The sequence below is a fragment of the Gobio gobio genome (assembly GCF_949357685.1).
Source record: "Gobio gobio genome assembly, chromosome: 16".
NCBI classification, from domain to species: Eukaryota; Metazoa; Chordata; class Actinopteri; order Cypriniformes; family Gobionidae; genus Gobio; species Gobio gobio.
Window position 1 is genome coordinate 36,401,063 of NC_137109.1, and position 16,359 is coordinate 36,417,421.

A 16,359-nucleotide genomic window follows, 5' to 3' on the forward strand; every position below is an offset into this window, starting at 1 on the left:
AACAGTGAGCTAAAGTCTAATCATATCAGTCACCACCAAGGGCGGCATTAGGGGTGGGCTTCTGAGATTTCAGCCCTGAATGATTTTTATCATCTTGTCACAATTTTTGTCACAAATAAAATTATTCAGAGCTGCAGGCTGCTCTATAAATCAGACGTGGTCTTACAAGCCACATTTTGACTGTTTTGCATAAAGTCTGTCGCATTTTGTTATTTATTCTGTCACAAAGCGAAAGAAATGATGACAGCACTTTTCATTCCACATACAACAATAAAGTAATCACAAGAAATTGCATTGACTTTGGTCCAGCCAGATATCTTGGAAAAGTAAAAAAATATTTTAAAGACATAACTCTGCAAATAAAGTAGAACATACGTATTTTTTTGGGGGTCGGGGTGGGGGGTTCGGCAAATTTGTAAGACATTTGTAATTTTGGAAAACACTTTTATTAAAACAAAATGAGAGGAACCTCACAAAAGAACTGTAGGCTAATAATACAGCAACTATATTTTTATATTAGAACTTAGGTACACTTAGGTACACTTGCCGACTCAACACAAAAATGCTATTGAAGATCGAATCATAAAAAGCTAAAAGGGAAAGCTATTGCATTTTATAGTATATACTATTTCAAATATATTACATCCACTCTAAAAAATACTGGGTTGTTTTAACCCAAATTTGGGTCAAATATGGACAACCCAGCCATTGAGTTAAAAAATCGAATTAAAAAAATTAACCTAAAGGCATCATTCAATATAAAAAAAAAAAGAAACCTTACACATTGATAGAGGTCTGGGCTATAGGCCTACGCTCTGAATATCCACTGAGCCTAGAACCGCACATGGTCATCGCTGCTATTTCTGTTCTTTAAGCTTCTGTTTCGGCAAGAGACATTTGCTAATTGAAGCTTGTTCCTCCATATTTCATAATTCTGATTGGCCATGTCCTGAGAGATAGTGGAGCACACCACTGTGAATATTAAGCTTTTAGACTCTCCCTCCTGGAACTCAGCTGGAACAAAAGCCTTTCTTTATTAATTTGCGGCCATAAGCTCCGGGAATTTAATCGAACAGACAAACTTTTAATTTGGGACATTTTTAATAAATGTGACCTTTTGTTCTGATCTCGGAAGGATTCAAATTGCCCGTGTGATTATTTCGTTCGCAGTTGAGCACTGTGGTGCAATACATTCAACGTGTGAATCCTTTTCATGGAATCACATCATATAAATATAAAGTAGTACAATAATGTGAATGTTTTTATAGGTTGAGCTGGGGAAGGAGAAGGAAAGAAAGGCCAGGTATCGAGCTTACCAGTGTGCCGCCATCATTCTGAGTGTTGTATTCCTGATACTGGCCCTCTGTATCTTCAGTCTGAGATATATATGGAGCCCAAGCCCTGGGAAGGTAAGAGAAATCCAAATCCATTGTGCAGACCAAGAGATATTACTGAGAATGGTGCATGGCTGTGGATTAATTAGGAAATGATTAGAATAACAATTGTGGAATGGAAATGAAAGACACAGAAACATCTGCACACACTGTTTAGTATTCTTGGAACTGATTGAATCCAATCTTGATTTCCTTGGCATAAACAATAACATCACAGATTTGGAGAAAATACCAGAATGAATAGATAAATACATAGTACGTTTTACATAATAAGACTGCTACAACAATCGGAACTGCAAAACATAGATATTAAACATTATAATTCCCCAATTCTGGTTGATACTCAGAAACGGACAGCATGTAAGTAATTGGCAATACCGGAGTGTCAACAGACAAGCAAACCTTACACTTTGGTATACTACATTATGCATAAATTCTCCCACAGGATATAACTCATTTAACAGCCAATTCTTTTAACGCATTTGCTGAAGCTCCAATTTCTGCATCAGATATTTCACGCTCCTGCTTGAGGAGTCATCACTTTGAGCAGCAGAAGCAGTGAAGATTCTCACAGGGCATGTAATGGGCTTAATGACACTGGAAGTCTGGGCTGTGGAGATCGAGAGCGAGTGCTCACACTCTTAAACTGCTGCGGTCGGCTAACTAAAGGCCCGTGTAGTCACTGATATCGAGCAACGAGCAATATAATGGTGCTTTAAAACACAATGATAGGCCTAACTGTAAGGGTCTCTTTTCAACAGCAGTCAGAGGGAAATATTAGGCAATTGAAATGTGTGTGTGTGTGTGTGTGTGTGTGTGTGTGTGTGTGTGTGTGTGTGTGTGTGTGTGTGTGTGTGTGTGTGTGTGTGTGTGTGTGTGTGTGTGTGTGTGTGTGTGTGTGTGTGTGTGTGTGTGTGTGTGTGTGTGTGTGTGTGTGTGTGTGTGTGTGTGTGTGTGTGTGTGTGTGTGTGTGTGTGTGTGTGTGTGTGTGTGTGTTTTACCTACACAGTGTGCCTCAAGTGCTGACATCAACAATGAAACCTGAATGTGCAACTATTGCAGCTCCGGGCATCACAATTCTGCAGCTTAGATATGAATATTTCAAACCAACACTGCATATTTCATAAACCCCGCCTCCCCTTATTTAGACTTGATGAAATATGAAATGTTTCTCACTTTCCTTATTTTGTTAGGTAAGACATCATCAATTATTCCCATGCTCTTAAAAGGTACAGCTCCTGACAAACCAATTAGAAGTCAATACATCAATAGAGCAGGAGATTGTCTTTGCCAATCCCTCCATGTGGCAGCAGGGAGAGGCAAAGCGGTCTCCTGTGTCTAGCTTTGCATAAACTGTTGTGGAAAGGTAATTTGCTCTCCATATTGTATTTCAATATGACATGGTAACCACATGGGAACTACTTTTAATTACTTACAAACATATGTTGTTACAGAAGCCCAGGGAAGATAAAGAGTTAGCCATCACTCTCTACCCTGCTATGTGTTTAAGAAGGCCGTGTGCGCGTCTAACTGTGTGACTGTGTGTTGTCCAACGGCGCCATCATGTTTTTCATGTCCTAATTATTGTTCTCCTGGTTCCTGTGGGATTAGACGCCTGTCATATCATCTAATAGAACCCGAATGTAAAGCAAATGCCTTTAAAATCACGCATTGAAGCACTGCTGCACTATGTCCAAAAACATGTGCTGCAGTAAACTGATGTTATCTACTTTTCTGACCTTTCTGAATGCCCGATGTCGCTTAAGGAACCGTGGTTGACAGACACACGTGCAGCACCCAAGCTGCGTTCTTTCAGACTACCTTATCATGCCCGAACCACCAGCGTCTGTCATATTGACCGCGGTGTTGGAGAACACCTCGTATAGATCACACGAACAGCGGCGGAGAGGGGCTGTGAAATTGCCTTCGCTGCACACGTCTGTCAGACTCACGAGACGCCCCCCATTATTCAAGCTGAAATTACTTTGCTCACCTAGTTGCTATGTTGTGTTTGCAAGCCAGCCTTGCAAAATGTGCCCCCAACTACCTCTTAAAGACTTCTGTGTCCTGATGTGTATCTTAATGAACACAGTTGCACCTGCTCTCCAGTAATAGTGGCAGGTGCCGGGCAAAGAACGGGCCCCCCGAGCAGCTTTGTTTACCAGCCATGTCCAGCAACCAGCCTTTTTTCTTTTGGACTGTCGTGTTGGTTACAGAACCTGATTTTACCAAGTGCAACATGTTCCTGGATGAACATCTTTGTTGTTCCTGGAACAGATCAGATTGCAGTTTATGTCAAGGTTATGCTTACAACCAGGGTTAGGTGCTTCTACATCAGTGTTATTCACCTATCATTTCCCTCTTATTTTAGGGATAACTTATAGGTTTAGGGGTAGGGATAGAGTTATGACAACATTTTTGGACAGGATCAACAAAGTATGTCGACCCAGGAACACATCTAATTCGGCAAAATCAGGACGTGCCTGTTAGTCCCCTCACAGGAAAGATGGATAGACTCCAAGAAGGCATGATGGTGGCACGGTCTGCAAAAGCGGTGCTAAAATAGCACAAATCTTTGTATGCCCCCTCTCTCTCTCTACATGTAAAATCCTCAGGTCTTCGGATCTTGGGGGAGAATTATTACAGTAATGAAGCGGACTGGCCAATCTGTGCAGCTGCCTTTGGAAGAACCTCCACACGGGTGGTGCTTTCGGGTTTGCAATTTTCTTTTATTTCACTCATCAGACTCATTTATTCACTTATGAGCTTGTGTTTTTCCTGGGCTTACGCAATAGTCTCTGACCTCCACCTGGCTGAAACAAACTGTTCCCTTGTAAAGGAGAGGCAGGGGAACATGACACATACGCTCGACCCAGTCAGGGGCTCTCAGGTGGACTGTGAATGCCTGTAGAAGTGTTTTATATGTTTTCAGGCACTCCCCAGGATTCCTGTAAATTATTATGAACCGAAAAGTGAGAGCCTGTGAATAAGTTAATAAGTCTGAAGCTATTGATGGTTTCTGGCATGTTATATCAGGAGCAATGACCTCACAGACAAAGACAAGCAAAAATAGACAAAATTCTAATTTATAAAGCAGAGCATCCATTAATTCACAAAAAGCCATGTAATGGATTCTGTCAACAGCTTCACTTTTAAACAACAAATGTGGTTGTGTGACAATTACAGTTGAATTGAGGTAGAAAACAGGATGCAGAATTATATTTTGAATTTGAATGTAAAGGGCTAGTTCACCCATAAATACAAATTCTGTTATTAATTATGCTGCCTTCTAGCCTGACAAGCCAGACCCACATCAAGATGTTGGGTCTGGGAACTCACCATTGGTAGGGCTCAATCCGAGGGGCGGGATAAACAGTTGTCTTTCAAATTCTCTCTGCATGCAATAGGATAGCGCTACAAGCAACAAGAGCAACAAAGAAGATGAAGCGGAGCTAGTTGATAGATTAAACTTCTTTGTTTACAAGTAGTACGCGTAACTGCGTCAACTCTGCCGTCAATATGTTAAGCCCACCCACCGACTCTATACACGATGTGATTGGCCTGACCAGAGTTCGGTTTTTCCAGCTCGCACGCCAACGGAGAGTTGCTAAACTACCCTGGCTGCAAATTAGATTAGCTGCCGCTAGGGTGCATCTTTTATCTAAGCTGCAGAATTGGGATGCCCGGAGCTGCAATAGTTGCACATTCAGGTTTCATTGTTGATGTCAGCACTTGAGGCACACTGTGTAGGTAAAACACACACACACACACACACACACATTTCAATTGCCTAATATTTCCCTCTGACTGCTGTTGAAAAGAGACCCTTACAGTTAGGCCTATCATTGTGCCATTTTTGAATTCGAAAATGGGCTCATAATCCTGACTTCAGAAGTGGGAATTTAACAAATTCCGATAGCACGTGAAGGCAGAATTTCTCACCCTCATGTCGTTCCAAACCCGTAAGGCCTTCGTTCATCTTCAGAACACAAATTAAGATATTTTTGATGAAATCCGAGAGCTTTCTGACCATCCATTGACAGTCTTTGTATCTGAAAATTACAAGGCCCAGAAAGGTATAAAGACAAAACACAGGTGAAGAAGATGCAGAAACGAGCAATCTCATATGTAAGCAGATGCATATGAAAAATAATGCAATCATCAACACTTAACAGCAAATAAATCAAAACTGCCTAATGTTACTGAATGAAATGTCGACCCAGGACGAGCTATAGGACTGTGAAGCCTTGGGGGTGTTGATTGACTCCATTTGGTCCATTTATGTTTGATCATCATTCTGAATATGATCTGGATGTAGTCTTTGACTCAGCTTTTTGCTCAAAATGTTGCCTTTTTATGAAACACCCATATTCAAGTGTTGATTGAAAAAGAATGCATGAAGCTAGAATAAAACGGTTCTGTTCTTTCTTTTGATATATTGCATGTTCAGATATTCATTCAAAAAATATGCTGGGGGCCATTACATTTTGTGTAAATGATCAAAAACGCTGGCGCTGGCTGGGAACTTTTTTTAACAAATGCTGGCGGGGAAAGTGTTAATGTTTTGAAGTGACCAGGATACTTTTTGTGTGCAAAACAAACAAAAATAACGACTTTATTCAACAATTTCTTCTCTTCTGTGTCCATCTCCTATGCTGTTCACGTAGTAAACAATAGTAAAGCAGCACTTCCAGGTTCTACGTCAGAACTCCAGCTCAGTATTGGCCGACGCTGTTCATGTGAGCACCACGAAACATGCATGTGATGCTGACACAGGAGCCTGCCAATTGAGCCGGCGTTCTGACTTGCTTTTTGTTAAAATTGTAATTTTAACTAAAATAGCAATGTTTGTAAAAACAAACTTTGAATGTTGCCTTGATTACACCTTTAGTCTGAAGCTTTATACACCTTATTTTTCAACACGGAAGTCTGTAGGTGTTTTCTGTTAATGTGCAAGACAGTGCAGTAAACTGTAAAACAGTTTGTGCTACAAATCAGCATGTTTAAAATCAAGACAATTCATTAAAATAATATGGTATGAAATATCAAGCAGAATAATGAGCTGTTTGTACAGCTAAAAATAACTGGAAGCGAATGACAACAGAAGCCAGACACATTAAAATGACAAATGGCCGCGCCTGCTCTTACCTGAACATTAGGGGTGCTTCTCTTTTTTTATTTGTGCATCCTTGTTTCCTTTCCTCACTTCCTTTCCTTTGTGTCTTAGCTCCAACCTCTTATGTGCAAAGGAAGGATACACCTGCATGCATATCCTCGCTCATGACTCCTCAGGAAGCCTCCTCACTCCTCGTTCCTCAGTGCAATTAGAGAATTGAGATGTCCTTCAAGTTTGATCAGTTCCTGGTTCACGGGCTGGAGGACGGAGGAGCGAGGAAATGAGGAAGCATCAGTTTAAGTACTGAGAAGAACCTTCTCTTCTCTTAAACCTTTCAGAGAGAGATACTTAATTTCCCAGAATACATTTCCCAAATACAATTCAGCAAAATGCCCCTGTTATTTAATTCAAATGTAGCTTTACATATCAAGTGGACTAACAATTCAATAATTATATGGGTTTATATTCATTCATTCATTTTATCACATGCATATAATTCACTGTGCATTTTCTTGTTCTTTATGATGATTCATACCAATTTCACATGCTCCAAACAGAGAAAAGGAATAATAAGGGGGTTGGGGACAATAATTGCATGATGTCATGGTCATTCGTTGCTCTGGCAACAGCCGGACTGCCAGCAGCTCAATGGCAGTCATATTAACATCAATAAAATGTAAGAAATCTCAAATAGAACTTTAGATTGACAAATAGAGATTCTGAAAGTACACATACGATTACAAAGACGGTTCTAGGTCTTTGCAAGCAACACACATAAAATATTCCCCACTTCATTATGGACGTGTGTTTCCCATTTCCCTTACCCTCCATTACCTCCTCCTCTTTCCCATCATGGACCCGTCCCCTGAAAATCAGAGAACAGAACCGAGATTAGTTCTCTTTCTCTTGCACAATTTAGATTCTGATTGAGCTTTCACATCCTGTTTCGATTCTACACAGGGTGCCAAGAACTAGTCCTTCCACACAGCTCTCTCACAAGAGAAAGAATTTTCATCAGATTAACTTTCCTGAAAACGCTCTTAACACCATCCAGATCCATGGAATGTGCCTCATTATTTCAAATGGATTAAGGGTTAAATCTGTCAGAAATATGGAGTTAAATTCACAGTCATTGAGATGTGGCGAGAAGTTGAGGAGAATTTCTAGCCTGGTTAAAACCAGACCATTCTCAGTAGTTACTGAGTTATGGTCTGGCAAAGCTTCATAGACAAATCATTTCCAAAGGGGCGTCACCAACGGGCGTCGCTCAAATGCCTCTCGGCGCAATTGGATAGACCTAAAACCAATCTGGGGAGCGTTTCCCAAAACCATAGTTGCTAACTAAGTTAGCAACTTTGATGGTTGCAATGCAATTTCCCATTGCCAACGACCTAAGTTGCTAACAGGTTAGCAACTATGGTTTTGGGAAACGCACCCCAGAGCGATGAGGGAGATGACGTATGCAGTAACGAGTAACGAACTCCCGAGGACGGGAGGACACTAGCCCGCCTACTATGCTCTTGACAGTATCACTCAGTATATATTTGTATATGTAGTGCAGGCAATGCATATTATCTTCAATGCATGTTTATAACAAAACTAAATATAAAAAACCCAGCCTCTTTTCGTTTACATTTAAAAAAAACACACACACACATAATATAGTCTATGATTATCTCACTGTAATAAATTAAATATGACACAAAACACAACCCAGTCTCTTTTTGTTAAATGTCAGTTTATGTATGATCATCAATAGCAATTATAAAAGTATAAGTAAAAGGTATAAGAAGCTATACAATAAATAAAGCAATTCAGTCAAAGTCAGCGCTAGGAGACTACAACGGTAAAGTTTAATATCTTAAAAATATAAAGTTATGAAACTTCACTTTGCCCTCAGACAAAACGATCTGTCTAGGAACAAATTATAGATTAATGAGAGCAAAGATCAGCCGTTAGATCTACACAAGACGAGACGGTTTAACCACTACAGAGACATCAGAGCCAGCGGCAGACGGCAGAAGGACTGGCCGAGGAAAGGCGCCTCTCGGCGGGCTCAATGATCGATTGAGCGCCGCTGAACCACTGGAACTCACAACTCCGAAAACGGCAGATCAAATTTTAAAAAAAAGGCGCTCTCTTTATAAATAAACCACAGATTTGAGCTTTAAACAACTTCATTCACTCCTGAAAAGGACTTAAAACTATATTTTGTAAAACATTAACACTACCAGAGGACTCTCGCTAAGACCCATTCGTTTAGCCACCAAAGGGCCAAGCTGGTATCAGACTTTTGCCGAATCCAGTCGGTAAGACAGCGATAACATCTTTTTTAGATATAAAGGCTTCGAGTGTTGTTCTTTGCTCGGGTTTTAACGAAAAGGAAAAGTTTAAATCGCTTAAAACAGACGCGATAGCTGATTCGAACGAGTGATGCTCCACAGCAGCGGCAAATCTGCTTCAAAGTCGCTGCGCTGTCGTCATCGTGTAAAGCCCGCCCCAACGTTTCTAATTGGTGCCGCGATTTCTAGGGTTTAGAAATGGGTTTGAATGGACTCTTTGCCAGACTACTTGCAGAGCAAATCTAAATTTGCCGGAAGTTGTCTGGGTTTTCCCAGGCTAGAGAATTTCCCATTATTAGATCCGTTTCTGAATTATATCAATATAACAAGCTTAAAAAAGGACTCAGTCACCCATCAATGTGATGACATTGTACTGGACTAAACCAGTTGTTTTGTTTCGTTGCTCAAATGTGGCAGTTGTCAAAGGTAGTTTCCCAGAATACCCCAGCAGATGTGCTTCTGTCAGTGTTAACAGCCCTTTGGGGGGATCCTGCTTGATACGTGATAAAATATTAAACATTAAGATGATTGGCATGTCCTAGTGGGAGCTGAATGATTTCCAATGAGAGAGGCAATGCTTGCAAAGTATTGACCTGCATACTGGTTGGGGGCCGGCGTGTTGTTAAGAGTCATGTCTTTCAAATCGTCAACACCCAAATTATAGCATAAGAAAATGTTCATAATGCTGGCAAATAATGGAATTTTCATGACCTGTTGAAAGCATGAAGCATTTACATGACACCCAGAAAAACAAAACGGACATCATCAAAGGGCATCAAATGGGCTCAGTGTGTAAATAAAACATCACATAGCTAGCTTTTTCACATGACAGCTGCAATCTCACCAGCAGACACCTTGAAATTGATCAGTGCATTATTTATTTCAACACGTGTTGTATACCAAAGAAACTGCCACAGTTTTTAAAAGAAAAAGAAAACCAGAAGCGACTGTCTATCACATAACAACGAACTACTTTCATTATTGTTTAATGTTTCAAGAAATGGGAATTATGCTCAGCTTGTTTCAAAGACACAACCACACCAGCGATGTTTAACAAAAGGATGATTACCTTAACAATAATGATGACAAGATATGTGATGAAAATATGTTATAAATGTGTTCAATATTTTGTCATATTCATTCATAACATTTTTGTTAGAAACCAAATATTCAAGCATTTGTATATGAACTGCATTCATTCAAACAATCAAACTCTTTTCAGATGTTTTTTTCTTACAAAAATGTTAGTGCAGTATTAATATGTTGTGGTGTTAATTAAAATTGTTTAACTATCGTAACGATGTACATTCTTCTCATTTCTAAATGCTATATGATTATTACAAAATATTAAATACATTTATATTATATTTTTGGTAACACTTTACAATAAGGTTCATTAGTTAACATTAGTTAACTACATTAGTTAACATTAACTAATAATGAACTGCACTTATAAAGCATTTATTTATCTTTGTTAATGTTAATTTCAAGATTTTTTAAATCTTGTTAACATTAGTTAATGCACTGTGAACTAACATGAAACAAACCATGCACAGCTGTATTTTTATTAACTAACGTTAACAAAGATTAACTAATGCTGAACAGAGGTGTTGTTCATGGTTAGTTCATGTTAACTAATGCGTAAACTAATGTCAACTAATACAACCGTATTGTAAAGTGTTACAATTTTCATTACAAGGTAAAACGATAAAACTGCAAACATTAAAATACTAGATAGTCATTTTTCAACTGACCATCAGGGGCAACATACTTGGGCCCTTTTTTAATCTAAGCACATGGTCACTAAGGGCGTGTCCGAATCCACTTTTGCAAGTTTAACGATGGAAAAAAGCGGTCTGTGCGCCAGACACATGGTCCAAAAGGTTTGTACCTATTCTCTTAATGAGTCATGGGTGTGCTTTGGGCATAACATGCAATAAACCAGAGTCACATCTCCTATTCCCTTTAAAAGCCAGTTGTGCTTGCACCATGGTGGATTAGCTATTTACATGGCATAATTTGCGTGCGGAAAGAGGTGCATTTACTGTTTAAACAACGTGGCGCTGGACATGAAAATGATAACTGCATCTGAAACTAGCAAAAACACTTGCGTCACGCCTGGTGTTGCGTTGCACTGGGTGTATGAATAAAATCAAGCAATAGGTGTGGCATCTCATCAAATCATAGATAAATCGCTCCAGAAAACCAAAACACATAATTACTCACATTGTTACATGCATGCATGTTTGCATTATAATAAGCTTTATAAAGAAGTCAAAATGCATAAAAAAAACTTGATTAGCACATTATTGATTCAATTAAATGTCAATCTTTTATCTCACTCCTCACCACTGAGCTTTTGAGGAAGGGAAAATTAGATTTGCGGAACAGCAAAGACGAGGTACATTGAATAGCACCAATGACCTTGCAGATATTTTCCTCAAGCTGCTGGAATGTGAAATGATTTTCATCAGCTATGCCAAGCTCATTCATCTACTAATGACACAGCCAAAGTCTGTAAGAAGAGTAAACATGAGGTGTTGATTCACTCATGCACTATACCTAGGTCTATAATTTTGCTCTCTGCTTATGGAGGCATTGAAGGCAGACAGCGAAATCAAGTCAATATAGCTCTTGAAAGAAAGTCATTTAAAAAACCCTCAGACAGTGTCGCTATTTGCAGTAAACACAGATGTATTCCGCATGCCAAGGTTACAACTGAATACGGCTCTCCAGAAAGCTTGGCTGAGAGCTTATTTTCAATAAGCTTTGAACATGCTTTGAAATGCCTTGTCATTTAATAACTGGGCATGTAATTTACAGATTTTAATGGGGTAAATTGATGAAACATTAAAAGATATCTGATTGCATTGGGAATGTGAAAAATAGCTGTATGCATGTATAATACATTACATGTGCTATATGTGATAAAGCAACATTTAGAGAGCTCTCTGCTTCCTTATCCACTTGAAATCCAATGTAAGTGGAAGACTTTGTGTTTCCATTTACACACTAAAAGTTAACACTATTTTGCCGCTATTAACTTCAAAGCCATGTCTGCATTGAGAACTTTTTTGTTGACACAATCCTCCAAGCTCTGAACCTACTTGCTCTGCATGATACCGGAAAAAAAAACTAGCTGCCAAATGGAGGCACGAGCCAATAGTGAGAAAAGAAAGCAAAAGTACAAACACTTGATCGTCAAGACTGGAGAGATGTGTTCTTAATACTTATTCAGGGAGGGCTGTGACATGTTATACAAAGCATAGTCAGTATATAAGAAATCATTGCTTTTACTGAAAGATAAAACAGAAATATAAGGGAAGAACTTTAATGGATGCATCATACTTGTACTTGTATTTGATCATGAAGATTAAGTTGACCATGTTTTACTAAATACAGCCATCAATAAAGAAATGCTTTCATTTTGGTAACATTAACTATAGAAACTATGCTTTTTGGCAGGAATATCAGATTCGTGTCCAAATAATATAAACAAATATTTTATTTATTTATTATTATTATTTTACCCAATCACGATTAATTGCACACTTATTGTGAAATTAAGCATATACCATTTATCTTGTTTAACGTTCATTTTGTCATCATTTGCAATTTCCAGAAAAGTAAACCATCAGATTGATCGGTGATTCTCACAAAATGGTTTCTGTAAGCTTTTTTCAAGGTAAATGTAGTGTTTTTTCCCCAAAAAAGGACAATTGGAGACTCCAAAAGGACACTAAATAACCAAATTATATAAGGAGTCCATATAATTCAAGAATTTATGCATACCAAAGCCCTCATAAAAACACATTACAGAATTCACAGTATATAGAATGTGTACAGTGTAACAGCAAAGAGCTTGTTAACATTTTAGAAAAGTCAAGTTGAGATATCCAAACAGGACCACGTTTGCGTATCATCATAACGAACTCACGCGTGCTTACTGTATGTGACTCCTGTACGTCACCGCATTTGTCTTTACCTTGATTGCAATCCTGAATTGAGGTGCTTGCGCTATTGTAGACGCTCACGACTTACACTCAACTTAAGGATTATTAGGAACACCTGTTCAATTTCTCATTAATGCAATTATCTAATCAACCAATCACATGGCAGTTGCTTCAATGCATTTAGGGGTGTGGTCCTAGTCAAGACAATCTCCTGAACTCCAAACTGAATGTCAGAATGGGAAAGAAAGGTGATTTAAGCAATTTTGAGCGTGGCATGGTTGTTGGTGCCAGACGGGCCGGTCTGAGTATTTCACAATCTGTTCAGTTACTGGGATTTTCACGCACAACCATTTCTAGGGTTTACAAAGAATGGTGTGAAAAGGGAAAAACATCCAGTATGCGGCAGTCCTGGGGGCGAAAATGCCTTGTTGATGCTAGAGGTCAGATGAGAATGGGCCGACTGATTCAAGCTGATAGAAGAGCAACTTTGACTGAAATAAACACTTGTTACAACCGAGGTATGCATAAAGCATTTGTGAAGCCACAACACGCACAACCTTGAGGCGTATGGGCTACAACAGCAGAAGACCCCACCGGGTACCACTCATCTCCACTACAAATAGGAAAAAGAGGCTACAATTTGCACAAGCTCACCAAAATTGGACAGTTGAAGACTGGAAAAATGTTGCCTGGTCTGATGAGTCTCGATTTCTGTTGAGACATTCAGATGGTAGAGTCAGAATTTGGCGTAAACAGAATGAGAACATGGATCCATCATGCCTTGTTACCACTGTGCACTGGGCTGGTGGTGGTGGTGTAATGGTGTGGGGGATGTTTTCTTGGCACACTTTAGGCCCCTTAGTGCCAATTGGGCATCGTTTAAATGCCTACCTGAGCATTGTTTCTGACCATGTCCATCCCTTTATGACCACCATGTACCCATCCTCTGATGGCTACTTCCAGCAGGATAATGCACCATGTCACAAAGCTCGAATCATTTCAAATTGGTTTCTTGAACATGACAATAAGTTCACTGTACTAAAATGGCCCCCACAGTCACCAGATCTCAACCCAATAGAGCATCTTTGGGATGTGGTGGAACGGGAGCTTCATGCCCTGGATGTGCATCCCACAAATCTCCATCAACTGCAAGATGCTATCCTATCAATATGGGCCAACATTTCTAAAGAATGCTTTCAGCACCTTCTTGAATCAATGCCACGTAGAATTAAGGCAGTTCTGAAGGTGAAAGGGGGTCAAACACAGTATTAGTATGGTGTTCCTAATAATCCTTTAGGTGAGTGTATATGATCATCTAACTGCGTGGTATGTTAATGACATAATTTCGCATGCTTCAGTAATTTGTTTATGTTATCTGCGTTAAATTATTTTAATGTGTTAAGGATTTTAAATAATTACATGCGTTAATGTTGACAGCCCTAATTAGATATATAAATAATACTGGTAAAATATTTGTTTACAAGTAATATTGCAGTTTCCAAACTGAAAGTTTTTCATAGCAATTAAGTTTATCTCACCATGGTAATGAGCAGGGCTTGACATTAACTTTTTTGCTCACCAGCCACTGTGTTTAGTGGTCTTCCAAAGTTACTAGCCACTCAGCATTTTCACTGGCCACAATTTTGTTGTTAGGAAATTTGTTGTTGGCTATATGTAAATGACCACTTAGACATTCAAATCAATTATACATGAAATGTATAACATGACAGGTCATCAACAGCTGTTTGTCTGAAGAAAAAAATACGATTTTTATTTCTATCAGCTATGACATATTTAAATCTAGCGTATTTTGTGGATGAGCCCATACATAGCCTAGTGAAATAAATATCCATATTTTCATGTGATTTGAAAACATTTAAAAGGTGTGCATCATACCTGACACCTAGATGAACATTTTACAGTTGGTTTTATGAATGTAAGCCATTCTCTTCAAATTTCTCTTCAAACTTCTCTTGAAGTTACAAAACATGTATACCAATGTCGTATGTCATTTTAGAGACGGTCACTAAATTCGCGAATATCGATAGTCCAACGCCAAGCCAGCTTTATGCCAGTCACATCGGGTGCACTATGGTTCTGTTAACAGCCAATCACTGTATGATTAATTAATCTCCTACGTACATCGCACGCACATCTCTGCTTTGATGAGAGTGCAGATTTCAGTGAGTGAGTGCGCGCTCTGAACAAAACTCCGGCGTTTCAGCGATGACTAATCTGAATGCGTCTGATTATGACATTGCATTTATAAGCTCAACAGAATTGCATGTGATTGGTTATAATGTGCATCGCGATTATAACAGATGCCCTTTGAGAAGACCCGCCAAAGTGGCTAGTGGGAGTGACTGTGTTACACGCCACAGCTGAAATCCACCCACGAATAGCGGGTTGGCGGGTGTTAATGTCAAGCCCTGGTAATGAGATATAGATGTTTTACACTGATCTTAGTACAAGTAGTTGTCCTGTTTTTCTGTTCTGTTCATGTCTGAGTTTCATTGTTAGTTTTCTAGCATGTTAATTAGTTCAGTTCAACTTCCATTCCCTGCCTGTTTGTCACCATGGTTACACGTGGTCTGCTTCATTTAGAGTAACGAATTACATTTACTCGCGTTACTGTAATTGAGTAGTTTTTCGGTGTACTTCTAATTTTTTAAGTAGTTTTAAAAATCTGTCATTTTACTTTTACTTAAGTATGTTTTGTTTGAAATATTGAATTTCGCTACATTTTAAACCACATCCGTTACTGAGTTAAAATAAATAATACAAATGGGGGGAAAACCGCAATCCGGAAACGACTGCATTGAATTGAAGGCGGGAGAACAAACACGCAAAAATCACAAAAAGATGGAGACGGACGGACAAGACAGACGTCAGACCCAGCTGAAAGCGAAATGCCGTTGTGAACCCCTGGATAGTATGGAAATACTTTGGATCAGTGGCGGCTGGTCAATAGAGGGCGCTGGGGCGCCGCCCCCATCAAAATTCCAGAAATATACATGTATACAAAAATGATATAAAAATGAAACAAAAATAAAATAGTTTACTCATACGACGTGCCGGCTGTTAGTAAGAGCCTCAGCATTTAATAAAAACTGGCTTTGATGGGTTAACTATTTTATATGTTCTTCAATATGTTTCATACGGTTTCATGCGCGAGGGACGCCGGACAAATGGATGTCTATCTGAGTACAAAAATATACGGGCAGCATGTGACCTGAAGCTGGTCTCTAATTGGTTCTTAAATATCCTCCTCCGGATGCAGGTCGCTGCGTCCCTGGCAAATCAGAATTGGATGTGTGTTATTTTATCCAATCTGATTGGTTCTCGTCACCTGTCATTCAACTTTCCGTTCTTGGCAACTGAAGCGAAAGACTCTGCCAAAACCTTCTTAGGATGATCACTTTCGTAGAGTTGGCAGCAGTTAAACAAAATTATTTCACAAGGCATTCGCTGGAAGAAAACAAAAGGATAAAGGATCGCAGACCAACGCGATTTACAAATCCAGCAGCAGGCCAGTGACAGAGGATGATGCTGCA

The 16,359-nt window shown here is 39.2% G+C and overlaps 1 protein-coding gene across 1 annotated transcript in view; it reads left to right on the forward strand.

The window, feature by feature from the left end:
* The window catches only part of tnmd (tenomodulin), a 65,350-nt gene that overhangs the window by 1,513 nt on the left and 47,478 nt on the right, over nucleotides 1-16,359 (forward strand). The window contains exon 2 of the mRNA XM_079838863.1: nucleotides 1,269-1,409. Coding sequence (XP_079694989.1) covers nucleotides 1,269-1,409 — 141 coding nt within the window. The remainder of the gene's footprint in view (nucleotides 1-1,268; nucleotides 1,410-16,359) is intronic.